This window comes from Lissotriton helveticus, chromosome 5_1 (genome assembly GCF_964261635.1).
Source record: "Lissotriton helveticus chromosome 5_1, aLisHel1.1, whole genome shotgun sequence".
Taxonomy (NCBI): domain Eukaryota; kingdom Metazoa; phylum Chordata; class Amphibia; order Caudata; family Salamandridae; genus Lissotriton; species Lissotriton helveticus.
Window position 1 is genome coordinate 1,926,605,638 of NC_136065.1, and position 27,309 is coordinate 1,926,632,946.

Here is a 27,309-nt window from a genome sequence, read left to right on the forward strand (position 1 = left end):
AATCATCCGAGCCCAACACCAGATGGCGATCTATTCATAAATGTACCATCTGCAGCCCATATGCCTCGAACACAAATTATCCGTATAATAAGTAGTGTGCAAAAATGAAGCACTTTTATTTAAATATAAAATGCAAGCCATGTATAGCATGAACGATCTTGTGACCCTAGAAAAAAACACCAGAGGCCATATTATGGCACTCAGTTTTTACAAAATGAAAATTGACACGTCACCTACAAGATTAGTCAACCCAAAGAAGCAAACTTGCATCTGAGGTTGACTCGAGAGATGCGAGTCAGTAGACTGAAAAACCTATGGGATCTGCAAAACCAAAATATCTATATCTGAAAAAGAAAAGAGCACTCAGAACTGCAAGATTAAGTCAGAAACAATAATACCTACAGGCTTTATTAATATTAATTAATAAGATTAAGAAAATCCATTTGGGTTTAAAAGAAAAAGAACATATCTGTAATATGATCCATGAGTGTCATTACAGAGGGCATAGAGAAACAATTAACTGTTTATATTTATAGAAGGGAACTGTTTTATAATAAATTAATAAAGTTAGACCAAATTAAGCAACTAGCAGTGCAAATATAACACTGGTTCACAACTGTATTTTAGATGTATTTAATGACAATACCTAACATTAACTTTAAAGTTATGATTTTGCTGTAGAAATTAATAAATGGCATGGAAGTTTGATTGTGTAATGAGGAACAGAGATCACAGTGATCGTAATAAAAGGACACATTCAAAGCTTAGGCTGAAAATGCTCTTAATTTGTAATTTGAATTAACATTACTGTGCCCTCCCTGACCAGAACATCTTGTAGAATTGTCGGTTCTCGAATCTTCTTTCCTTTATTGGCAAGGGGAGGAGGGAAGATGCGCCATTTTCAATAGACCTCACATTGACAACATAACTCTGCATTTTCTGTACATGTATTTTTAGCTTTTCATTATTTTAGTTTAGGTAATTTAGGGTTAATGCTAGAAAATGTATTATGCTTTTCAGTCATTTAGAAAAAGTTTACTTTTTTAGATCCTATTTATGAAATTTGATTTTATCAGCCTAGTTTTTCATTAGGTTGATCTTTCATCACGACATTTTCGTAAGGGAACATTTCTTCAAGTTGGATTTTTATATAGTTCATGCAAACAGGGGTAAGGCAAGTACCTGAAGTACATAACGTCGTGATAAGACAAATGAGATTCTTGTGGTTAATAAGAAATTTTTCAGTAACCATATAGAGTTAAAATATTTAGGATGAGCTGTGGTTTAGAAGGGATACATAGCCACAGGGGAATGAAGGGAGAGAGGAAGGTCGGTAGCTAAGAGCAATTACAGGAACACAAACAGTACTTCAGGATCTAAACTGATTATAAAAAAGAGATTCAGGAGGATAGGGTGAATGGGGGTGGGTGGTGGTGTTTAACAAGAGAAGGAGGTGTAATACCTATTTAAAAATACAAACATACATTTTTATCTGAATATTTGGATTCAATTTCCAAAAACGGGACAGCTTAAATGTTGACAAAACTAGTTACGTATTGGTATAGCTGATGCTTGACCACCAGTGTGCTGGAATATATTATGTAACATTCTAGTAAGGGGGAGGTCAGAGAAGAAGTAGCGGGATACTGCCACACCTTACTTTACCAAGCAGGGATTTCATGAATAGTTTAAAATGCAAATGCAAAAGTGAAAAATACAAAACATTTGCAAAGGAAAAGTGAAAAAATTAACAAGTGAGTAAACAAAAACTGTAAACATTACAAGACACTCTGGTAGTTTAATGTGGACTGGAGTGGGTTCAGAAAAAAATAAATGCTACTTGATAGATGTTTGGGGGAGCAAAGTGGCACAGATGTATAGGGGATAAGGGTGTAGAAGGTGTTTCCTTGCTTTGTAAATAACAAACTTGGGCTGCAGTAAAAGATGAAACAATGAGAAAAAAAGAACACTTTTTTAATTATTGGTAATTCGAGAACATGTTCTTGAGAATCTATCGATTTTAGTTCTTCTAAACAAACAATTTTTTCAGTTTACCCATTTTCCCCTAGGTCTAAGCTTCCATTTTTATAAGTGTGGTAAATCTTCCATTGTGTGTAAGGGCTAATGCTATCCCACTTTGGAAGAGCAGCCAGTCTACTGGCTGTCCCTAGAAATGGACTGAGTGCTACAGGGTCAGTCCTTCCGTATCAAAGACGGCCCATAATGTGAAGTTTGAGAGGATGGAGTTTGGACCCATATGCGCCAGCATATGCGTGGAGGGCTGAAGGCGTCAGCAGGGTTATAATGGTGAACTCCCTGTGCTCGGCGTGTGAGCTGGCTTTGGAAACCAGGATTTTGAAAGGGAAAAGTGCAGATAAACCACAAGATCCCCTTCACAGCACCCATTCTTCACAATTATCCTTGTACGGTTACACCCAACCGCCCTGTTTTGTACAGTATGAACGCAAAACTGTGGCATGCACGCTGTAATTACGCTTCACATAGTACAACTTGGGAGTTCTAGATCTGTTGAAAGCAGAGAATGTGACAGGGACGTTCCTTCACAAAGTACACCCAAAAAATTAAACATTTAACCCTGTCAGGAAGGGCCCATGAATAAAGATTAGAGAGGGCACCCTCCTAGATAGTTGTATCCTATTACTGCCTCTGCAAAGTAGATCCCGTAAGCTTTTTCAGAAGAAAAAATATACTAAATTTTGTTTGTTTACGCTCCACCCTGTATGCGGCCCTATGATGAAGATTGCCACTAACTAGTGAGTGAGGGCAGTATTAACAAACTTCTAGGGTTTCCAACCCTTAGACCTTATGTAGTTCAAGATGCATTACAAGGATGCTTTCCCTTCTTTTGTGTGAATATATGTAGATATAGGGAGGATTAGGGAAAGCTAAAACCTTTTGTTCCTGAGTGTGAAGAAAGATCTAGATCTGTACCATAATCATTTTCCCTCTCGTGGGCGAATGACATTTGTACTCTGTCAACAATTGGCGAGGCCAGTGGGTGCAAGCTGGCCAATTTGAGGTGGTGCTTTTACATTAAGTGATGTATGGAGGGATGAGGGGACAGGAGGGATACGCTGGTTGCGATCTTCTGGAGGTATTAATACCCCTGTTGTTTAGAGAGGGGCGTTTGGTACCCATGGGGGTCTGTGAGTGCACATGAAAGGAGTGAAAGTGCTAAGGCAGAGGCTTGTACACGGACAGTGAGTGTGCACTGAGACCCAGGCCCATGTTCTTGGCTAATGCTGTTCACCATGTTTCGCACTTTGGTTGCCCTTGGTCTTTTTGGCCCCTTCACTATTTCTTTTTGTCCTTGGAGAGTTGAGTTTAGTGGACTGCTTCTGGTACCATGCAGCTTCTGGGCGGATTTTATGTATCACAAAACTTTATCTATGTCAGAAACCAGGCGCTCATCCTGTTCTAATTTTCTTCTTCTTGGCACTCGTCTACCTGTAGTTTTGTTTTTCATATTATGAATGCAAAACTATAAAACCAGAGCTGAACCGTGCTGTTTGGCTCCTACGGATTATGGCGCAACTTCAGAATTCATGTGCCAGAACTGCTTTCAATCTCCTGAGGATCCTTTTATGTTCTACTTTGAGTAAGTACAACCCTGGGCAGGAGTTGAAAGGAAGGCCCAGGAGAGGGGAGGCAGTGCAGTTGTGTGAGTTGGAGACTGTGGCTAAAATGTTGAACTCTGGAAGCACAGAGGTGCTTTTTGGGGTCTATGTACATATGGGTGGGTGGTTGTGGATGCAAATGAATCAGGTGCCAAATGACCCTCACTCCCTTCGCCATTTCTGCTAATAGTACCACTGTGCAGATTCGCTCTGCTAGTTGTGTGTCATTCATTATTTGTCAAGATAAGTCTCTCTGGCATTATGACACAGAAGTTCGATTTCAGACTTTCACTACAATCCTCAGGATAAGAATGATGGTTTAAAAAAAAATTCAGTCATCTGAGAGATCCTCGCTATACCTGTTTTGCGCATGTCAGCAGTGCTGCTGGGGTACGGAAGGCCCTTTTTGCAATTCTTCCGACAGAGTGCGAGGCTGTGTGTGTTACAAGTCGCCCCTAGGGTGATCCTTTGTGGGTGATTACTGTTCAAAGGTGAATCCTCTGCTCCTTTGACAGTGCTACCTTTCTACACCTCTCCTGGCTATCAGGGTTCTTACCTGGTTGCACTATACTGCGTGTCCTGTAGGTTGGAAAGCTTTGGCCGATCTCGCCGTCATCTTTCTAGGTCTCCCCAGCACTGGCTAGGTCTCGGGGAGCCCACACATCAGAACACAGCCATAGCTCCCAGCCCCTCTAGTGAACAAACACAGAGATGGGGACCGAGTTGCCAGCCCACTATCCAGGGTAGATGCTGGACAGCTTGGAAGACTGCATGACACCCTGATTTGGATGATACTCAACTTCAAGGTTGACCTCACCAGATGGAATATATGGGCACAGAAGGTCGCCAGGGCTGTCCACATCGATTGCCCCCCAAATGTCAGCAGGCTCCCTGGCAGCATCAGAATCACCCTGAACACTGCATCAAATATGACGTAACTCCCTGAAGTAGCTCAGACGTTCTCTGGATGGATAAGCTTAAATCCCTGAGGAATGACGGCCACTGCTGGCAATCAGCCAGGCGAGAGGAAAGGCTATAAAGAATCACCCCTTTTAGCATTGTTGATGACCTTTGAATGGCTGAGAAGTGGCCGCTGCATTTCATGAGCATGTAATACCACGGAGTAAGAGATCCTGGGCCCGTGCTTGCTGGATGTGGACTCTTAACTGGTTACATAGTTCTCAACTGATAGAACTCAGCAGGAGATGCTGGGCCCATTCAGGTGTGCTCCAAGGGGCCTAGCCTGGGAGTGGGGGGCCTAGGCAGTTATTATTATTTCTTGCTTAGCCCACTGTTCAACAAATACACGAGTATCCTGGCCAAACAAATTTCTAGTTTTGGACTTCAATTTTTTTTAACCTACGCTAACAAGTATCGATGCTTTCAATCTTTTACTGCTGTTCCTCCTTTAAAATCCTGTCTCAATACTTGCTGAATGGAAGACAAAGAACGTATCTGTGGAAACAAATCTCTGGGGCGAAGACATTTAACCAGATTCTCTTGGTGCTTTCTCCCAACTCGTGCCAGATGTCCACAATCTTGGGATCTTGACTGATGAAGACTTGCATTCCACATAAAGTTAAAGTCATGAGATGTGGTGAGATTGTGCCATGGAAATTCCACTCCCATGTTTTATGGGGACTAAATAACACAATTTTTCAGGAGATGGCATTCTCTATTTATCTGGCTTCCCCAGGAGATAATATAAAACCTTTAAAACCCAGAGGAAGGAAGAAGGCGGTCTCCCAAAACACAATTTGTCCTATAGTGATTCTGGGATGGAGTGATAAGACTTTGACTCAAGTGAGTGTGTGAAATCATGTTTGATTTGAAAGACTAGTATTTGAAAATATTTTAAGTATCACGATTTGCACAATTGCTCTTTTCATTGCGGTTGGAGAACTTAGTTCATTGCCTTTGAAAGTATTGGCAACTGAATCCCTAATACAACAATGAAATTTGCAATGAGGTGTAGAAACTTAGTCTACAAGGTTTTATGTTGGAAATACATTTTGGGTTTTAAATGTTGTTATTAAAAGGCTGCTATGAGTGATTTTTAATTTAGATACTTGTGGTGAAAATATTAGAGCCAAATCAAAATTTGGTATCAGCCAGATGGTATGGTATAGAGGGTGTCCATTACCACCATTTTCACCAGCACTGCAGTATTCACTGTGATAAATCTACTGCAGTTTTTAGTAAAGCACAGAATAAAATGGGCATGGATTGTTAAAACCATTTTAATCAGATTTGGGGTCATAGGGTTCCACATGATCAGGTATATGTCTTTATGTAAATAGCCCTGTGTGTTGAAATTGCAAGTGCAGGCCTACTAGTCAATGGCATTCCCCCATTAAAAGGAATAATTATTTTCCAAAACTACTAGTCGATTACATGCCTTTACCACTAGTTTTCCCTTATGCCTGCCCTCTCCTCACTCTTCTGCTTCCTCCTTCCTCTCACCCCACGCCTGGAGTCCTTTTCACTTCCTTCTTTAAATTCAGCTTCGGTCACTGCACTTGTCTGCACCCCAGAGACCGTGACCTCCCAACCATATAAAGCATTACACACCATCCGCTAATGCAAACATTCAGCCTGGCCACACACTGCAGAAGGCCACAACTAGGATGGGGCCATTGGGGCATGGGTGGATCATGGAAACCCAGCCTGATCTGAAAGCAACTCCCAGTTCTGCCGTCTACCACTGCAATGACACAGTGTCTGAATGGCCACACCGGCCGACTGCATCGCCATGCACCGGAGCATATCCACCATCAACATAATGGATTACACCTATAACTAAAGCAACTTCTGCACCCACAAAACACAAGAGACTCCATTCCTTGAACTGTAGGCTGTTCTGCATCCACAACCACATCAGACCCTGCACCACCAAAGACCTCCAGTCACACCGATAAAGTGAAGAGTCTCACTTACATTGCAGCAGTCTTGATGAACTTTTTCAGCAGCTGGGCCCGCTTCCCCGCAGACTCGCAGAGCAGGACCTCGGTGGTGACCCAGTGCTGCACCTCACTGCACCTCTGCAGAAGCAGCTCCAGGTTTGCTGTCTCCCTTCGGCCCCTCTCTCCATGGAACACGTAGTCTACAAACTCCACCTGCAGTGTTTGGAGGTGAGAAGCTGCCATGAGCATCAGGAAGTGAAACTTGCAGCAAACCGGAGCTCTGAACCAAAGGGCTCAAGAACAGAAGCAAGAGGGAGAGGAAAAGATGGGGAGGCTGTGAAGTGGTGGGGGAGGGGTCATACACTTGAGGGGAGAAGAGGTGACGTTGTTCTCCATGCAGAACAAGGGCCTGAAGAGGGTTACAAAATCTAATGAGAGTACTGGGTGGAGTTGTTTCCCTCCCTGGAGTTAGCAGTGGGACCAGGATGCATCAGGCGTATTACCTCCCACACTGCTGCTGGGGATGGAGCCAAGGCCCTGCCTCTTAATGTAGAAGGGTGCAGGGAGGTGCCATGGAGCGCTTCGTTCCCTTCCAAGTGTTCTGGGGATGGCACAGACAGGCTAACACAATGCTTTTATAAATATATATATATGGGACCATCTCAGTATGCTTAGGGAACTGAACAACTATCCTACCGACCCATGGCTCCCAAAGCAGTACAAATGAACCATTAAATCATCATCAACAAATTGGAAATTGCTTTCTGAAAGCACTAATGCTTTTGAACAACAAATATGATGTGCTTTGTAAGACATGCCTTAAAACAACCACTCATTTACTGCATATTTTTGTTTTGATGAGAGTGCTCTCCCCCACACCAACAGTGGTCACTCTCATGACTGCACCTGAAGAGTGACCAGGGCAGCAGCCCACACACTTGTTCTGAGATGGTGTCGGAGGTTCAGAATTAGTATCTTCTTCAAAACAGATGCGCAAACAATGCCAGTAGCTGAGACCTACTTGTGTACTTCCCTCGCCATAGCACAGGACCAGCAGTGGCACAAGCCTCTCTTCAAACCAGCCCTGCATGTCTCCTCTTGTCAAGCGGGCCTCTAAAACAGCATTAATGCGACAGTGGCTCAGTTGAGTTCTCCTGCTTGGCTAGAGACAGGACTCCCCAGGTACCTTTCATGACCTTCTGTCTTGAAGCACACCATTCCTGTGTCCCTCTTGGAATTTGAGAAGGTCAAGGTTTAAGATAACCAGCAGAGTTCACAGCTTACTTAGGATCAATGCTGCAAGATACAGAACCAACACCAGTGCAGGTGGAGTGGAAGTAAGACACTGATGGCTCCAGGTCTGTGGGTCAGCACACTGTTTAGAGCAGCAGCTGCAGAAAATAGATGCCGACAGCACAGATCTTTATCAGTGTCATAGATGGCTGGGCAAACAGAGTTAGACGCCCTTCATGAAACAGAGGAGGTGATGGGCTCCTCAACACATGAACTGTGAGAGTCCAGGACACCATTTGTCTCTTGATGCTAGAAATCATTTTATTTAAGTAGATCCATCCATGAAGTTTATGTTTCCAGGCTGGGCAGTCAGAACCAATTGGAGGGTGCTGTCCAAAGCTACACCCTACCAGCGAACTGCCTGAGAGCATCCTTCACCCACCACTGAATCAACACAACTCATCCCCCACAGCAATAGCCTGCCATTCACAAGCATCCCAATTTTAAAACTGATTGATCCCTCCGAAAAAACAATCTTTCTGTAGCACAGTGGTTTACTGATGTGCACTGTGGGTTCAAGAAGACTTCACGCTGTGGGTCTTGATGGCTATTTTCCACAAACTCTCCTGGGTCGTGCTACGCCAAGAGACCTTCTTGTTATGCATCAAGAGAACATCTTCTCATGGACCAAGAGAGCAGCTTCTTATGGACCAAGATGGCATCATCTCATGGACCAAGATAGCATCATCTCATGGACCAAGAGGGCATCTTCTCATGGACCAAGAGGGCATCTTCTAATGGACCAAGAGGGCATCTTCTAATGGACCAAGAGGGCATCTTCTCATGGACCAAGAGGGCTTCTGCTTGTGGACAAAGAAAGCATCTGCTCGTGGACAAAGAAAGCATCATCTTATGGACAGATTATGATCAAGAAAGCATCCTATTATCGACTCATGGATAAATGCGGGCATCTTCTCGGGAATTAAGAGGGCATCTTCTCGTGAATAAAGAGGGCATCTTCTCGTGAATAAAGAGGGCATCTTCTCGTGAATAAAGAGGGCATCTTCTTATGGATAAAGAGGGCATCTCCTTATGAACATCAAGACGGTCACAAAAGCCCTTGTATTGTGCTTTTGGACTTTTCCTTCCAACTACCCGATTTCTTTGACTTTTCATACATACTTTATTTTTAATAAATCCTTAGTATTGTTGATGTTATCGGTCAAAATTTTGCATCTTTGAGTTTTTAAGGTGTGCCTTCTTTAAACATTGCTTTATCTTCTCTTCACCTTGCTGCAGAGATGTTTTGTATTCAGCTAAGCAGCCAAGGAAGTAGCAGCTTGGTGACTTTAAGACATTTTTATTTTTATCCAGCTGTTGTCACATTGAGCCGAAACTTTGGGCATAGAACTTACACATTATGTTACTATACTTTTAGGAACAAGGCAACAATTTTAGTTGTTTTAGTTGTTGGCACATATTCATTTAGGAACACACAGCAAAACAACCTCCAGCCTCACAATACCTCCAAAAGCATGGGTGTATCCCTCCCATCATATGTTTTTAGAATTGTAATACAGGGTTTAGCTGTTTATGGAAAAGGAGTCTGGAGCTTATGATAGACAATCTACCATGGGGGAGAGGGAGGGTCAGCCACATGTCAAGCATCTGACATGCACAGAACTTTGCCTTAGTGGTCATGGGGCTATTCAGATGTACCAGCCTGAGGCAAAATTATCAGACGGCCCTGGAGGTCAGTGTGGCACAAAATAAAACATTAACACTTCGGTGAATCCTGTACAACTGGACGTCACAAAGCACTCTCACCTCGTGGACACAGCTGAAGAGCTCCCAATGGAATACGGTCAGGTGGCTGGCAACGTCCTCTGCTTCGAGGCGGTGGATCTCAGTGTCTCCAGGAGAACTCTGGATTTCCTCCGGCAGTGGCACCTGTAGAAACATTGGATGGAAAGACATTAGCAGGAAGATGTACTTTGTCTAGACCACATCCTCAGCGTATTCCAAAGCACTGAGAGGAGATCCAATCAGAAGCTAGGCAGACTGGCTGCTGGGAAGAACCTAGAAACATCAGTGGCTGCTCTGTCTGCGGGATGAGGCATGAGGCTTGTAGCAGTGTTGATTGATGAAGGTGCCCAGGAGAAAGCATGTACACCTTGGTGGCAGAGGAAAAGGAGAAAGGAACAGATTGCCTATGCAACTGCTGCACGACGCTTGGGGTTGAGTGAGATTGGGAAAACAGTGGGCCTTTGGAAACTGCTCATTATGATCCTGGTCCCAGAAAGCCTATACTTTATTTAAGCTGCGCTCCCCACTTATATTTCTCCCCCTGCCCTGTACAGGCCTGAAACGCAACTGAGCTACTGCCTGGCCCATGGTGAGGTGGTCTGTAGCCAGTCATTAAGACCCACATGCTATCAAGCAACGCACTGCGATTCAAGCATGTTAGTGTGCTCCTTACATGCGCTACAAGCCTGATGCTCCATCACCACTACTAGGCAAGGTAAATAGTAATCTAGTCATGTATCCTTCACTCAACACTGCTGAGGGTGTCTCACTGGTATATGGACTCACGATTCATGTGTGGTGGCAATGCTTTTATGGACTTTGGGGCTAATGTTGAAGGCCAGCAGCCTTGTCATTGAAATCTCAAAGTAAGGGTTACACCAAAAGTCTGTGCTTGGTCTTAAATTCTTGGCACATGAGGTTAGAGCGTGGGTGGCAGACACAAGCCACATCAACGCTCGGTTGTTTCATGATCGAGGACCCAATAGAACTTCAAACTGAGCGAGAGCCAGGCATCTGCCTCCAGCTTGGAGTGGCTTGCCCACTTCTTTCCCATTGTGGAAATTAAAGGGTCAAAGGCGTAGGAGGGACATGATTGGACCATGATCAAACAACCTGGTGAAGCAAGAGTACTAATACTACAGAGAAAGACTCCATATTTCAAAGTCCATAACTTTCTAATTTTAGTGAGTGGACTAGGAGACTAGGTGTTTTCTCCCCCATTGGAAAAATCAATAGACTGTTGGATTTATAGCCCTGTTTTCTTATCGCTTTCTTACTACCAATGTTTAGTTTAATTTAATTTCTTCACATCTCTGTAAAAAATTAGCACAGTAATATGTTCAAAAAGTGACTGCACTAAAATACATAATTTGTCACAAGGGGGTGCCAGGATTAATGTAAATGATTTATTCTGGTTCAGTCATTTCTATCTTGCTCATTACACAGCAACAGGGGTATGGGTAGTTCCAGTAGTGAGACTTGGTGATTACTCTCACCAACCGAATGTTAATGTGTTTTAGAATCTGCCCAAACTTTTAATGCAGAGTTCACAACCAGCATATTTTGGCAAATTAATAAAGCTAGTATTAAACATCAAGTCTCCTAGTGGATGGCTAAAACTTTCTTTCCGTCCCACGTCTAGTGGTGGAGGATGGGCATTTGTGTGCCCACTTTAGTGAATTGCACAGTCTTTGTCACAATTTTTTATAGCACTTGCTACATTATCTGCGTCTGTTTCTAAGCACTCATAATGTCTACAGATAAGAGAATAAAGGCATAAGGACATTGTGAGGTCTAAAATTTTATTTCATTCCAATACAATAATCAAGTTACTTCCTTTGTACACTTGACTTGTCAAATGTTGTAACTGAAGGCAGAGAAGACTTACTCCAGAATGCAAACTCACGTACAGTATAACACAATATTGTCAACCCTTTGACTATTTTAGAGTTAAATGGTTTAATTTATAGAGCAGTATTGAAAGAAACCCTAAAAATACTTCAAGGCCCTGATTCCACTCCATGTACATGTTCACTCCCCGTATATCCACTGACCTCTCATGTCCGCTACTCTGCTGGCATCAATGCAACCCCTGTTCACACCACAGACCATACTTGATGGCCCCTGGGAAAAAGTTTGCAAGTACCCAAGCTAGAATATTTGAATTAAATAACATGTTTTGTACATGTATAACTCAGAACTTTGCACACACATTTTCTCCTTGTAGGACTTTGAGAACCCCCTTCCCGCCTCTCCGCCATGCACGAATCAGGAAAGATCAGAATCTGCTCTCACTTGAAGAAGCATTGGCAAAGCCATTAGCTTTTACATTAATGTGGTGGATTATTCATGTACATTTCCGACAAATGGCAAACCTGTAGTCTTAGCCTTTGCCTACCTGAATGGCAGGAGGAATGAGCAGTTGCAGAAGCATCTGAAAAATGGATGCGACAGAAAATAAAGCGTCCCTTTTTTTGTAGCATCATCTTTTCAGATGCTTTTCTCTGTGCTTTCTTCCTATTGCTGCCGGGCTGCTCGTCAACTGATTTCATATGTAAAATGGCCCTTCATGCATTCCATCGGACATGGAAGGATACACCAAAACAGGCAAATGAAAAACTGTGACATTGAAATACTACTGCGCGTTGATCCAAGACTTGATTGAGAATGTCTCTAGGTAATGGCTGGAATAAGAGAATGGGTGAAAGAGGTTAACCCAAGTCCCTTAGAGTAAATATGGAATACAGCCTGTTCGTGTGGAATGAATGGCGTACGCGCCATTCACATTATACATGAAAAACTGGGCACATAAATCCTTTTCACCCAAGCTGCCCAGTGAGTTAGGTCTGAGATCCTGCTTGGCACTGAGCGCCTTTACACCCTAGTGCGGCAGGACATCGGTGATCTCAGCCTGGGCCATAGCTGGCACGAGATATGGGCTGTAATGTGGAAACCAATGCGGTCAATGCGGATTCCCCAGCGCGGCTCTCACCAGGTTGTCCAGGCTGTCCTTTGTGCAGGCGAAGAGGTGACTGTTGATGCCCAGAGTGGTGAACACACAGTCTTCATTTGGCTTCAGCATCGCTTTCTCTTTAAAATTAAAGAAATATATAAAGTTTAGAAAGAGTCTCATTCTCAGTAAATATACCATTTGCTCAGAAGTAGTATAGGGTCAATTGCCATCAGAGGAATCACTTGCTCCAATACACATAAGGGGTTTTGTGGCCTTTATCGCCAGTAGCTGTGTTTCCCGCACAGAGGTCATTAAAGTGAGAAAGGCTAACTGGTACCCACTGGCAGGATTTCATTGTCAGGCCTGCATCCCAGACCCCAGGTTTTGCATGTCATTTGTGTGATGTTCATACACTTAGCTGTTCATACTTGCAGTTTTTTTTTTACCATTATAAATGCAAGACTGAAAATACCAGACTGCAAAGGGGCGTGACCTCAAGAAACAGTACTGATGGATCTTCTGGGAGTGTGTCTGGGGGGCTGTCATCTCTAGGGAGCAGCCAGAGCTGCAGCTTATGTCGAGTGTTTGTGTGCAGAAAAGCCACTGCAGACACACTGGTCTGGTGTGAATGCGAGGGCCAGACCTGTGGTCATTCCTCTAACTCTGTCCCCCAAGAACCAACCCCTGCTCTTCAGCTGCGGAACCTCAGGTAACATGAGAGCACATTGTGCCCAGGAGGCTGGTAATCTCGCAGAACTCAAGTCAGGAGTGCCTGCCCCGACATGAATTAATAATTACACAAACTGCAGGTCCATGAACACTTTGGGGAATACTATGGGCTCAGGCGTGGACTCTTTGCCCTCCAATAGGTCATTAAAGGCTAAGAGGGGATAAACCACTCTCTAGCAGGGACAGAAATCGGTGATCAGCCCCTGCTTGCCTCACAGCAACAATCAAACCTCGTGGCATTCAGGAAAACCTTCTCCCTTGACCCCTTTACACTGAACATGTATTGCAGGCCTTCCTTCTGCTCATTCAGTCTGATTTACTCTTTCAACCCGATACAGAAATCAATTCGCTCTGCCATCATCTAAGCGAGCCTTGCAATCAATACATTGAACTCACTAAATACATGAATGTTATTGGACCATGAGGGGACTCTGGTTGATTACAACTGAGCCTGAGAAGCGAGCATTGGCAAAGCCAATTGGTCTCTCCTATGCAAGAGCCATTTGCTTTGCTAAGGTGTTTTAGCCCTGTTGTATATCAGCGTGGCTGCTGTCAGCATAGCTAAGAGGTAGTGGCCTGGAGGAGAGAGGTGGGGCAGAGTGTGGAGTGGCGGAGAGTGAAGTGGGGTGGACTGTTGTAGATATGAATTGCGAGGAGTTTCGTGAGTGGCATGGACTAGAGTGTTACAGAGCAGAGAGTCATAAAGTGGAGTGGCGTACATTGTCGGAGACTGGAATGGATTAGAGCAGTGTTTCCCAAACTGTTGTCCGCGGACCCCCAGGGGTCCGTGACACATTACCAGGGGGTCCGTAGGCAACAGTTTTAAAATCACAGAAACATTTCTTGTATAATTAGCAGCTTTCCAGCAACAATAAAAGTGTCAAGAGAATGCCAGTGATTAATGTACCTGCTGGCAAGCAGGAGAGTTTTGTTCAGTGGCAGCTTTGATTTAACTAATGTAGCACAGAGGGTTAATGTGCCTACTGCAAAGAACGTGTAACATGCATCTTAAAAGCAGTATTTTATGTGCCTAGGTTCGTGGCTACTGCTTTTGTCACAGAGTTTCTTTTGTTACTGTGCACTTCATAAGTGACAATCGTAATCTAGCAGAGAGACCTATAAACTGTCATCAAAGAGCTGCTTGTAAACTGCATGGTACCAGTTAGTAATTTATATTTTGTCCCAGTTATTCATTAACCTGATGCTGCTAAAATTATATATTTGGGTGGAAATACATTTTTAATGTTAAAGTCAATGCTAGCCACTGTGTTATGTTCTAAATCCTGAATTTGTGCTTTTCCAGACCAAGCACTCTTTAAACATTTTATATACACACTGATTTACATGTATGATTCAATGTCTCTATATGTGTGTGATGTAAAGTGCTCTGACATCCTACAATGGTATGAGAGATGCTATAAAACAAATTAAATACATGTGACAGAGGGGCTATTACTTCAATATAAAATACTAAGGGCCAGATGTACGATCTGATTTTATATGCGCAGACGGGTTTGCGAACCCGTTTGCGCATGTAAAACCTATTGGGCCATGTACATAGCCTATTTCGCGAGTCGCAATTTGTTTGCAACTCTCTAAATAGCTTTTGGAACTTGCTATTTGGAAGGGGCATTCCCTTCCAAATAGCGAGTCTCAAAACCATGTACAAATGTTTTGCAGTCGCAAAACAGTCACAATTTCCACCTACTTCAAGTAGATGGTAATGCATTTGCAAATGGAAAGGGGTCCCCAGGGGGCACCTTCCCCTTTGCAAATGCATGCAAAATTATTTTTTAAGGGCAGGCAGTGGTCCCAGGGACCTCTGCCTGCCCTTAGAGAATGAAACGAAAACGTTTCATTTTCTTTTTTTTTTTAAATGCATGGTAAACAGGCTGCATTTTTTTCCAAAAAACTGCTTTATTTAAAAGCAGTTTGAGACATGGTGGCCTGCAGAGCCCAGCAGGCCACCATCGCTTGGAGGGCTGGCATTCCCAATGGGCTCGTAAATTGCGAGAGGCTCATTAATATTAATGAACCTCGCAATTTGCGACCCCATTGGGAATCCCAAACAGTGTTAAACACACTGTTGTACATTTCATTTAGCGACTCGCAATTTGCCACTCGCAATGTGTCGCCAATTGCGAGGCGCTAAATGAAATGGTCGTACATCTGGCCCCAAAACCCTTAGTACTTTGAGTATTTGTTTTGTGTGCACACGTGTGTATTCTTTTCGAATTACTGTTTAAATGTTTGAAATTTAACTCATACAAATTGCTTGGGGGCCCCCGGCTTCCAGTGGTGACTCAATGGGGGTCCTCAGGAGTCAAAAGTTTGAGAACCACTGGATTAGAGTGTCAGCGTGAAGTGACTAACTAGAGTGGCGTAGAGTGGAGGGGTGTAGAGTGGCAGAGTACAGTAGTGGATTAGAGTGGCATGCAGTAGGGTGGAGTTGCATAGACTGGATTAGAGTGGAGCGGAATAGAGTGTGGTAGATGAAGTTCCACAGAGTGTCATAGGGTGTTGTAGAGTGGATTAGAGTGGTGTAACCTGTAGTGTCATGGAGTGGCATAGAGTGGAGGGTCGTAAATTGGAGTGTCATAGAATGGAGTGGAGTAGAGTGTCAGAGTGGAGTAGAATGTCAGAGTGGAGTTGAGTGGCATGGAGTGGAGTGTGGTAGAATGGATTAAAGTGGCAGAGAAAAAAGTGGAGTGTCGCGTAGTGTCGCAGAGTTGAGTAGTGTCGTAGAGTTCAGTAGAGTATTGTAGAGTGTCGTAGAGTGGAGTTGCACAGAGAAAAGTAGAGTAGTGTGGATGGTTGTAGAGTGGTGCGGAGTGGCTTAAGAGTGGAATTGAGTGTCAGAGGGGAGTGATGTAGAGTGAAGTGGCGTGGAGTAGTGTGTCATGGGGGGCACAGAGTAGAGTCTTGTAGAGGGAAGTGTTGTAGAGTGGCGTGGAGTAAAGTGGCGTAGAGTGTTGTTGTGTTTTAGAGAGAGATGAGTGGCATAGAGTGGAGTAGCGTAAAAAGGAGTGCAAATCCTGTCATTTTGTGAATCATAGAATTTATGAACGCAAAAGGGGATTTGTACATCAGGCAGGCCCTATAGCCTTACTTTCAGGAAACAATTCAGAGATATTATATCAATTGCTGCAAGCAACATACCACCATACATGTCTTTTTCTACCCAAAATGTGGGAAATGACATAACTAAAAACTTTACATTAAAAAAGAAAATCTCTTGCCGTTGTACAACATTTTTGAGCCACAACAGTTCTTCCCAGTTGGAAGAAACAGCTGAAATCTGCTATCGGACCACAACTTCTCCCTTTTGGCCAGTAAGATAACAAGTATACTCTGCAGAGTCTCCATAGATACAAATGAAAAGTGCTGAATTTCCACGTTTAATTTCAAAACACGTAGGTTTGGAAACTGAATGCAAATAGGCTTCTAAAAAAAAATGTTTTCATCCTCATAAGGCATCTCGGTCTCAAATACACTCTCTTATGTTGACATGCATTCCTTATCGACAGATTAGATGAAAAGAGAGGGCATTTGCACCAGTAAGGTTTTAGGGTATTTTTTCGATACACTCAGTTTGAGATTTCCAGACAATCCCCACCTTAAGTGCCCAAATAAGTCACAAAATGTGAAGCATGTATTTTAAATAGTCCTTATTTCTACATGCAGCGCCGTGATGTTGTTTTCTCAATAGTTTGCGCTATATAATTTGTCACTCTTACTCTTCTTGTTCTGGACTCTAAAAACAAACAGCATTTATTGGAGTTTAAGGGGGTTGAATTTCAGACACTTTAATTTCACTTCACCCCATTTATACACATACTTGCCAACTGGAAGAACAATCTCACTGTGTGGGGAGGGGGGCGGGCCTCTTGCCGAGAAGGACCTACCAGGTACTTTTGAACTCCATCCCGCCCCAAGCCACTTCCTCCCCCCACGCCCCCCCCCATAAAAAAAAAGATTGCTGGCTAAGGCTTTTGCCGATCCAGAGGTGTTTTCACCCCCCTTAATAGACGTCAACAGTTCAAAGCCTCGGAAAACGAGCAGGTAAACAACTATTTACAGTGGGTTTCAGCTGGTTTTCCCGGTCACTGTGTGATATCGGCACCTTACCGGCGGGAGACCGTGTGATGTGAGCAGATATCGTGTGTCACACGGAGACACTGTGAGCTGGCGGGTATGTATACAGCTCTGACACCATGGTGCTCGGTCTAGCCATGTGCTATTCTGCACACCCAAGAACTCACCCCCTGAGGATGCCACCGCCACAAGGATGAGGGCCTCGTCCCGCCCGCTGGGCTCCTCGGAGTACTGCAGCTTCTCAGAGACAGAGGTCAAGATGTCCTCCACAGAGGCTGACAGCCGGCTGCGGATGGTCACATACGAGTGGTCCGGCATGTACACACGGCAGAAGACTATCGAGAAAAAGATAAAGGTAAAAAAATAGGGAAGACAGAAAAAAATTCCAAGCGATGATCTGAAAGTGAGACATTTCTTCTGTCAGATTACACAGTCAACATCCATTAAAAGTGACGAGCTTTGCGTTACTTTTCTATTTATAGCAACATGTAAAAAGTTGGTCACCTGTGTATGTGCACTCATGGACGTCAATTCACCGGAATGCCAGGGGCAGCGGAAGTGATATTACATGCCCTTGGACCTCCACTTTCACTCACACATACATATAAACACAAACTCACACATATACACTCTCTCACAAATTAACAGATTCCCACCCGCAAGCACGCACACAACATGCATTTTAAAGCATTTTTAACTGACCTCAGCTGCCATGAAACAGCTTATTCCCGCTTACTGTACTCCATTTTTATTACACTATTAGTGAATGTTATATTTTATTCACTATCGGTGTACTAAAAAATTGACAGAAAATAAAGAGTGGAGCCCCAGCTGCCCCAGTATTCCTGGCACTGAATTTGCCACCTCTGCAGCCTGGGGTCGCAAAGGCAGTGCTAGGGGTAGCAAAGGGTAAGCCTCTAAATGAAGTCCATGGGCGCCCTGGGTAGCATGCAGGCGCCTTACGGTAAGGGCAGATGGAGGTTGCTGCTCCTTACTGTGCATGCAAGCCTGCCCTCAAAAACTGCTTTGCTTCGTGCAAGTCCTATGTGCCTTTCTTCGTTAGATCTGACTTGACAGCACAGCTGTCGCAGACCTTATGGTACAAAAAAGAAAAAGAAAAAGAAAGAGCGAGCTTTCGGGCATGGTCCATAAAAGGACTATGGTTTTGCCTAGATGTTGGTTCATGCGAGTACAGCTTTTGATTTGTCAGAGGCTGTGTGCTTCCACAGAAATAGTGCTTACCCTCCTAACATCTGTGATCATTTGTTTATCCAGCTGTTGGAGATAGACTCTTTATCAAGCATAGCTATTGTGTATGACCTTTCAGTCACACACATGGCACTGTGATGGGTGGAGCTTGCCTTTTAAGAGCACATAAATGCCACTGTGATGCTATGAAACAACTTCCCCTAGATAATTATGATGTGTGTTCTGGTTTCCCATGCATGAAAGTTTAAGCTCAATATAGCAGGATTTTGATGGTTACAGTGACCGGCCAATGACCAAGGCCATAAGTTATGATTAAGTCAATGGGCCTAACTTATTTATTGTGAAATGGATATGTGAGTCATTAGTTCTTCAAGGGTGGTTTGTCATCACTCTATTGAAAGCAGGGGCGGCTGGTGACATTTGAAAGTGGTGAGGCGTAAACTAATTTGCATATTGCACCGCAGCGAGCGAGCCCGAACCACCTTGCATCCATCCATACATCATTCATGCATCCACCCATCCATCCATCCACCCACCCACCCATCCATCCACCAATTCTGCATCCATCCTGCATCCATCATTCATTCATTCATGCATCCACCCATCCATCCAGCATCCATCATTCATTCATGCATTCACCCATCCATCCATCCTGCATCCATCATTCATTCATGCATCCACCCATCCATCCATCCATCCTGCATCCATCCATCATTCATTCATGCATCCACCCATCCATCCATCCACCCATCCATCCTGCATCCATCCATCATCCATTCCTGCATCCATTCCTGCATCCATTTGTGCATCCACCCATCCATCCATCCTGCATCCATCATTCATTCATGCACCCATCCATCCACCCTGCATCCATCCTGCATCCATCATTCATTCATCCACCCATCCTGCATCCATCATTCATTCATGCATCCACCCATCCATTCATCCACCCATCATTCATCCTGAATCCATTCATGTGTCCACCCATCCACCCATCCACCATCCATCATTCATTCATGCACCCATCATTCATTCATGCACCCATCCATCCATCCTGCATCCATCATTCATTCATGCACCCATCCATCCATCCACCCATCCATCCTGCTTCCATCATTCATTCATCCACCCATCCATCCACCCATCCAGCATCCATCATTCATTCATTCATGCATCCATCCATCCATCCACCCACCCATCCATCATCCATCCTGCATTGATTCCTGCATCCACCCATCATTCATTCATGCACCCATCCATCCACCCTGCATCCATCCTGCATCCATCATTCATCCACCCATCCTGCATCCATCCTGCATCCATCATTCATTCATGCATCCACCCATCCATTCATCCACCCATCATTCATCCATCATCCACCCATCCACCCATCCTGCATCCATCATTCATTCATGCACCCATCCATCCACCCTGCATCCATCCTGCATCCATCATTCATTCACCTACCCATCCACCCATCCAGCATCCATCCTGCATCCATCATTCATTCATGCATCCACCCATCCACCCATCATTCATCCTGCATCCATTCATGCATCCACCCATCCTGCATCCATCATTCATGTATTTTTATGACCATATAACTTGCACACAGCTTGTCAGTGTTTAATACCAGTCTCGAACCTTGTACTCCAGCACCAATGATACATGATTAATATTAATTGTTTTTAAAAACATGTATTTATTCAACACCAATTTCACACCTTAGTCGGAACATCATTTTTATTTGTTTTTTAAAATATCTATTTATTTAACACCAAAGTAAGTCATGTATACATTTTTATGGTTCGATAAGAGGCTTGAACCTGGTTTCCCAGCACCAAAGTCGGCCGTGCTATCAGTCAGGGGTTATGTAACCGGGCTATGTAGTGACCAGCCAATCCTGCGCCAGGATTGGCTGGGGGGGCACCATGACTCCTCGCCCAGTCGCCCTGTGTAACCCCGGGGGCTGGGGCCCGCCCCCTGGTCCTCTCTCTAAGGGGGAATTCACAAGAAAACGATCTGCGCATGCGCGGGCATGTTTGTGCCCAAAAATACACTTGCGCAGCTGCAGCAGCCCGATCCTTCCCCCCCCCACCCCCCCTCCCACCCCCCCTTGCGCACTCCGGGAAGGTCGGGTGTCTCCCGGTTTCCCGGCCGGCAGATAGCGCGATTTTTAAAAATAATTGTGTTTGGCTTCTAGTGAGGACGTGGTGGGTCCATGGGGCTTAGTGGGGCTTCGCCCCTAGGCCCCAATGGACGCACCGCGCCTGTGTAGAGAGGTATTTTGTTCTCACACACCTTTCATCCTTACCGTAGCAGGCAACAGTTTTAGTGTTGGGTACCCCTCTGACAAACCATGGGGAATTGTGCTCTGGTAAGCCTTGTTAGGCCCTATTAGGAGAACAAGGCCTGTATTATATATCAGGCACACTGTCCCTGTTTGTGCAATGGGGAACCTTCAAACAGGTGCGCAGGGACCAAACAGGGACAGTGTGTCCTATTGCAAGTAATGCGTTGCCCAAGGGCAGCCACAAACTAGGGGTACCCTGAAGGCAGAGCATTCGTGAAATACAGAGTGACTGTTTGAATCAGCCTCTCGGTCTCTCTCTGAGCAGGCAGCAGCTGCCTGCACTTTAAAAGGTGACAGAAATCCTCCTGCAGGCGTGGGCAGCGAGTGACTGCCACGCCTGCAGTGTCTGGGAGCCTATTGAACTCCCCCTTTATCCCTTGCAGCGGTTACACTGTGCACCACATTTTGTGGAGCAAATTCAGTGCGCCTCTCGATGGCCTCTTTACCTCTATATCCATCTTGGGGTACAGGCACAGAGGAAAAGTGTATATATAGCTCATTGGCATGGAAATTAACAGATTACTATAGGAGGCAAGGGTTTTGGAGATTGTCATTACTTGAGACAAACTCTGGGGGTAGAAAAGTTTAATTGTGATAATCCTTCATAGGACCCTTTCAAAGGGGTTGTGTATTGTTTTGCTAACTGTAATTGTGTGTATATTTGTAATTTTATAACTGTTTGAATGACGGTTGCTAGAAAATGTGTGTTTTAGTGGGCATGTGTTAGTTATTTTGTAAAAAGATCGGTAAAGAATAGAGGTCATAATGGTTTATTGGGAAAAGTTATGGTAGAATTCATAGTTCTGATCTATTTTCATAAACGTTAGAACCAAGCCAATAGGCCTCATTTTTTATGGAACATATATGTTAAAGCAAATAATCTCTTTTTATTCTACCATGCTAAGCCTGCACACAACCATTTTGTTACATGAAATATCGCAAATTACCTTTGTGGGCAGCAGCTTTGGTGTTGATTATCCCTCTGACAAACCCTAGCGGTAGAATATTTGCACTGTAATAATTCCTACAACAATCTCTTCAGAAGGTCTGACTGGCTTACTTGCCTGCCATGATCTTGCAATAAAAAAGCATTAAAATATAGATCTATAAATAAAAGGAAAAAGAGGCGAAGGAAAGAAATTAGATCAGAAAAAGTGTGCCACTCACAGGGCAATCCAGCCAATGCATTGGAGCCAAAAGCTGGATCACTCTGTTTGCATCCACGATAACATTCGGCATGTTATGTTATGTTAACCTGATTTGTAAAGGGCGCAGCTACCCAGCAGATTGTCCCGGGGCTAAGGGCCGCAGACCAAGGTAACTAGATTGAGGGCCTAAAGAGCCATGTCAAATAGTTTTCTCACCTGTCGGTGTAGTTTTGCAGCTTGAAGATCTTTCTGGATTCACTATGCTGTGCATTATTCCGCGGTCTTGTGGTTGGGTCCGGATTCGTAGTCTTTTCTCTGTTTTTTTTTTTTTTTGTAGCACAGGTGGGCGTCGGCGTCACACCCCTTTGGGTGTATTTCCGGTGACGTCGGCATGCTTCCTGCGGAAGCTCCCACTCTTGGGCGCCATCTTCGGGTTCTTTTTTTCCGTGTTTTTTCGTTTCCGAAGTAATGGCAATGTTCTATGTAGTTGGTATTTTACCGCTTTGTACTTTTAAAAGTCCTTTCTTGTGTTAACCACCTCTTCTCTCTCCAGCCTCATCTTTCTGGCGGAGGTGGGTGGGTTCGCTAGTGAATCCAGAAAGATCTTCAAGCTGCAAAACTACACCGACAGGTAAGAAAACTATTCGTTTTGCAGCGTGAATCTTTCTGGATTCACTATGCTGTGCATAGATTTTGTAGCGGTTTCTCATCTCTGTGGCGGCTGGGTGGAAGATGAGCGTTGGGTGTTGAATATGTGCTGTAGCACCTTCTGTCCAACTTGAGCTTCCTTGTTCATTTGTATGTCCACACAGTAGTGCTTCGTGAACGTGTGCACCGAAGCCCATGTTGCCGCCAGGCATATGTCCCCTATGGGTGTGTTAGCCAGGAAGGCTATTGTAGCGCCCTTCTTCCTAGTGGAGTGGGCACGTGTCCCCTCTGCCAGCTCTTGACCTGCACGCTTGTGGCACAGTTGAATTGTCTGTGCGATCCATCGTGCAATCATCTTTTTGGTTACTGCTTTCCCCATGAAGCTGTTTGCGAATGACACAAAGAACTGTTTTGTTTTCCTGTGTCCCTTCGTCCTCTCAATGTAGTGCATGACTGCCCTTCTGGCGTCCAGGGTGTGCAGAGCTCGCTCTGCGCTAGTTGTTGGTTTTGGGAAAAAACTCGGTATCTGTATAGACTGGTTCATGTGAAATTTGGATACCACCTTCGGCATGAAGTGTGGGTCAGTCCTCATCACAACCCTATCATTGTGCATTTGTATGTAGGGTTCTTGTAGCGTCAGCGCTTGAAGCTCGCTTACTCTGCGTAAGGACGTTATTGCAACCAGGAAGGCTGTTATCATAGTTAGCATCTTTAGGGAGGCCTTGTGAAGTGGTTCAAAGGGCTCTTTCATGAGTTCCGTTAGGACTGTGTTCAAGTTCCATGCAGGTGGCGGCACCCGCTTGGGTGGTGCGATCCTTTTCGCTCCTTCCAGGAATCTCTTCACCACCTGTGATGTGAAGAAGCTCCTGCACGTTTCTCCCCTTGTGTAGGCGACTATCGCTGCCAAGTGAACTCTTAAAGAGGATGAGCTAAGGTTTTTCTCCAGCAAGTGCGTCAGGTACCTTAGCACTGTGGAGTCCCTCTTCATTTTATTGTGAAGTCTTCCCTCTCTGCACCATATTGTGAATCTTTTCCATTTCGCAACGTAGCACTTCCGAGTGCTGGGCCTTCGTGCCTCCCGAAGGACCCTCAGGGTGCTTTCTGGCAGTCTCAAATGTGCGAACTCTATGTCCTCAGGAGCCACGCTACTAGGCTCATGCTCTCTGGCTCTGGATGTAGTACTTCTCCGTTCTGCATGGAGAGTAGGTCTTTCCTCCTGCTGAATCTGTGGGGTGCACACTGTGTCATCTCCATGATCTGCGAGTACCATGTCTGCCTCGCCCACTGTGGTGCGACCAGTATCAGCGTCATGTTGCTCGCTCTGCACTTGCTCAGCACTCTGTGCATCAGTGGTATCGGGGGAAAGGCGTAAGCAAATGTCCTTGACCAATCTATCCATAGGGCATTCCCCAGTGACCCCTCCTCGGGCTGCCTGGATGCGAAGCTTTGGCATTTTGCATTCTGGCGTGTGGCAAACAGGTCCACCGATGGTGTCCCCCATCTGTCGAACAGGTACCTTGTCTCCTGAGCTTTGAGCTCCCACTCGTGGGATGCCGATGTCTGCCTGTTGAGCCGATCGGCTTGTATGTTGTCCTTCCCTGGTAGGTGTATGGCTAGCAGGTCTATCTTGAGAGGGATGGCCCATCTCCATATCTCCTGCGCCAGCGTTGAAAGCGGGGCTGACTGTGTGCCCCCCTGCTTGTTGATGTAGAACATCGCAGTGGTGTTGTCTGTTTGTATCAACACCTTGTGTTTGTACAGTCTTGTTTGAAATACTTTCAGTGCAAAGAAGATTGTCTTCAGTTCTAGGTAATTGATGTGCTTTGCCGCATCTGTTGGCGTCCACAGTCCCCTCACCTTGAGTTCCTCCATGTGAGCGCCCCATACCTTCAGGGATGCGTCTGTGGTGATGGTCACTGTTGGCGTTGGGGGCGTTAGAGGCTTTCCCCTTGTTAAGTTCTCCATTGTCCACCATGCCATCTCCTTCTGCACTGCGTGCGTTACAACCACTAGATCCCCCCCAACCGCCTGTAGCTTGTGACCATTGCTCCTGTAGCCATTCTTGAATGGGTCTCATGTGGAGTCGTACATTTGGTACCAGGTGGATGCATGATGCCATCATGCCCATGATCTTGCTCGCAGTCCTCACTGTCCGAGCTTGTCCCTTCCGGTAGAGGCGAGTTTCCTTCACCAGCGCCCTCGCCCTCTTCTCGCTGGGGAACACCTTGCCCTGTAAGGTGTTGATCTGTGCTCCCAGGAAGATCTTGACTTGTTCCAGCTCCATTGATGATTTCTTCCAATGGATGGAGAACCCCAGGCTTATGAGCGTGCTCGTCACTGCATGTGCGTGCTGCTTGCATTTCTGGTATGAGTTTGCTTTCACCAGCCAGTCGTCCAGGTAAGGGTATACGTGTATCCCTTGCCTTCGTAGGTGCGCTGCGACTGCTGCGAGGCACTTTGTGAAAACTCTTGGTGCTGATTTTAGTCCGAAGGCCAGTGTCGTGAACTGGTAGTGGCTTTCTCCAATGGTGAACCTGAGCATGTGTTTGTGCTTTCTGTTCATTGGGATGTGCAGGTAGGCGTCTTTGAGGTCTATTGTGACCATGAAGTCCCCGGTCTGCAATTGTGGGAGCACCTCTTGCAGGGAGGTCATTTTGAATTTTTGTGTTCTTATGAATTTGTTCAGGAACCGTAAGTCCAGAATGGGTCTCATTGACTCGTCTACCTTTGGTACCAGGAAGTACGTTGAGTATATTCCTGTGTTTCTTTCCTTGAAGGGTACCCGTTATATGGCCTGCTTCCGCAGGAGTTCCTTTGCCTCCTCCTGAAGACACTGCAGCTGCTTGCTTGCTAGTGTTTTTCTTTTTGGTTTTCTGCTTGTTGGCCTCCCCTCCAACTCTATGCAGTATCCGAATTGGATAATGTTGAGGATCCATTTGTCTGATGTGATTTCTCTCCACTCTCGGAGGTAAAATCTTAATCTTCCTCCCACTGGTGTTATGTGGTCGTAGGTGTCTATTTTGTCCTGACCCCTTTGTACGTGCTGCCCCATGGGATCTTTTCTGTGGGCGGGCAGGAGGAGGTCCTCCTCAAACCCCGCCGCCACACAAGCGTTTATCAGCACTCGAATTACATGCTCAAGCATCACAGCGTACTCCTAAAAGTAATAAGTCTGTTACAGAAATCAGACAAGCCCTTGCCGAATGTGTTTATGACACAGTCCCAGGCGAATATAATATGGTTTTATATTCCGTACGCGTAAGAAGGGTGACCGAGTATCTAGTCACCTTACCAAATATGAAAGAAGATCTAGACAGAATATATCGTTTCATCCGTACAGGGGATGATCCAGAAAGTATTGGCGAGATTATGTCTCAAAGGAAAGCCGAGATTCAGCTCATGATATTAAAGTTCCTGATCAATTGTCTAATAAGAGAACAAGATTACCCGTCTAAAGATCCCGCCGAAATGAGAATCCTAACAAGGTGGAGTGATAATATAGCCGAGGGTAAGCACAAGACCATTAGTGCCATGGAAAGTATGTACAAGAAGATTCGTAAAGAAATAATAAGGTTACACGACCAGCGTAAAGCAGCACAAGTAAGCGAGAAAGAAAGTATCTCTGATCCTGAAGAGGAAGAGAACGAGAATCCCGCCAGAATAGCGTATGTAGGAAAATCCAGATTTCCAGATCGCCATTTACGTCTAGAACCCAAGTCTATTTTTCAACATCTAGCACCAGAACGAGGCTCTCTAGAACAAGTATTTCAAGCTACCGATCACATTCTGAAATCACGAGTCGGTTATAGCGAATTAAGTACCATGCACGAACAAGAACTAGCCCGATCAGCAGTCCGATGGATTACTGATTCTACCACTTTTCCAGACGAAATAGTGGCACAAATGTTTCTGAAACTGCCCCCAGCCGAGCAACGACTGGTGGGTATGTATATGATCCAGCACCTCATTACCCTGTATGAGGGTCAACATTCTGATCCAGGCCCGTTACATGATATCCTGAACGAGTTACTCCAGTACAGATGGAGAGGTCTAGGTACCGATTTAATTAGTGTCATTCTAGAACAGCGTCACAAGTATAGAACGTTCCTGAACCCGCATTTTGTTCATGTCTCACCCCCAGAAAGTAAACCATTCTACATAGACAGACAGAATCCGCTACGAGAAGTCCACCCAGTCCAAGGGGCGGGTGGCGTAATGCAACGAGTGTTTGTATACACTCCAATATCAAAGATGGAACTACTTGAAATGAAGAAATTAATCCCCTGTCATGACAAGGATCCAGCGGGGTTCCATAGAGAATTAAAAGACATGCTCCGTATGGGAGAATACACTTACCCAGATATCATTAAAATGTTAAAGGTCCTGCTACCCGCAGGGGTGTATGAAAAGTTAAAGGAAAAAGAATGGGAGGTGGGAGAGAAAAAGATCGATTGGACAGCTCTAGAAGCTGAAGACAAGGCACGAGTACCAGGTACCGGTCTTGGAGATAAATGTAAAGAATTACCAGAATTATTGATTCAAGTGTTACCCAGATTATTGACAACTAGGAAAGAAGACTGGGATGTAATCTCAG

General features: G+C 44.8%; 1 protein-coding gene across 2 annotated transcripts in view; it reads right to left on the reverse strand.

Annotated features, from left to right (window-relative positions):
* Positions 1 to 27,309, reverse strand: part of RAPGEFL1 (Rap guanine nucleotide exchange factor like 1) — a 260,579-nt gene that overhangs the window by 52,720 nt on the left and 180,550 nt on the right. For both annotated transcript variants that reach the window (XM_078645530.1, XM_078645531.1), the window contains 4 exons: positions 17,525 to 17,692; positions 12,573 to 12,670; positions 9,602 to 9,724; positions 6,576 to 6,754 (listed from right to left, as the gene is read on the reverse strand). In XM_078645530.1, the coding sequence (XP_078501656.1) occupies positions 6,576 to 6,754; positions 9,602 to 9,724; positions 12,573 to 12,670; positions 17,525 to 17,692 (568 nt within the window). The remainder of the gene's footprint in view (positions 1 to 6,575; positions 6,755 to 9,601; positions 9,725 to 12,572; positions 12,671 to 17,524; positions 17,693 to 27,309) is intronic.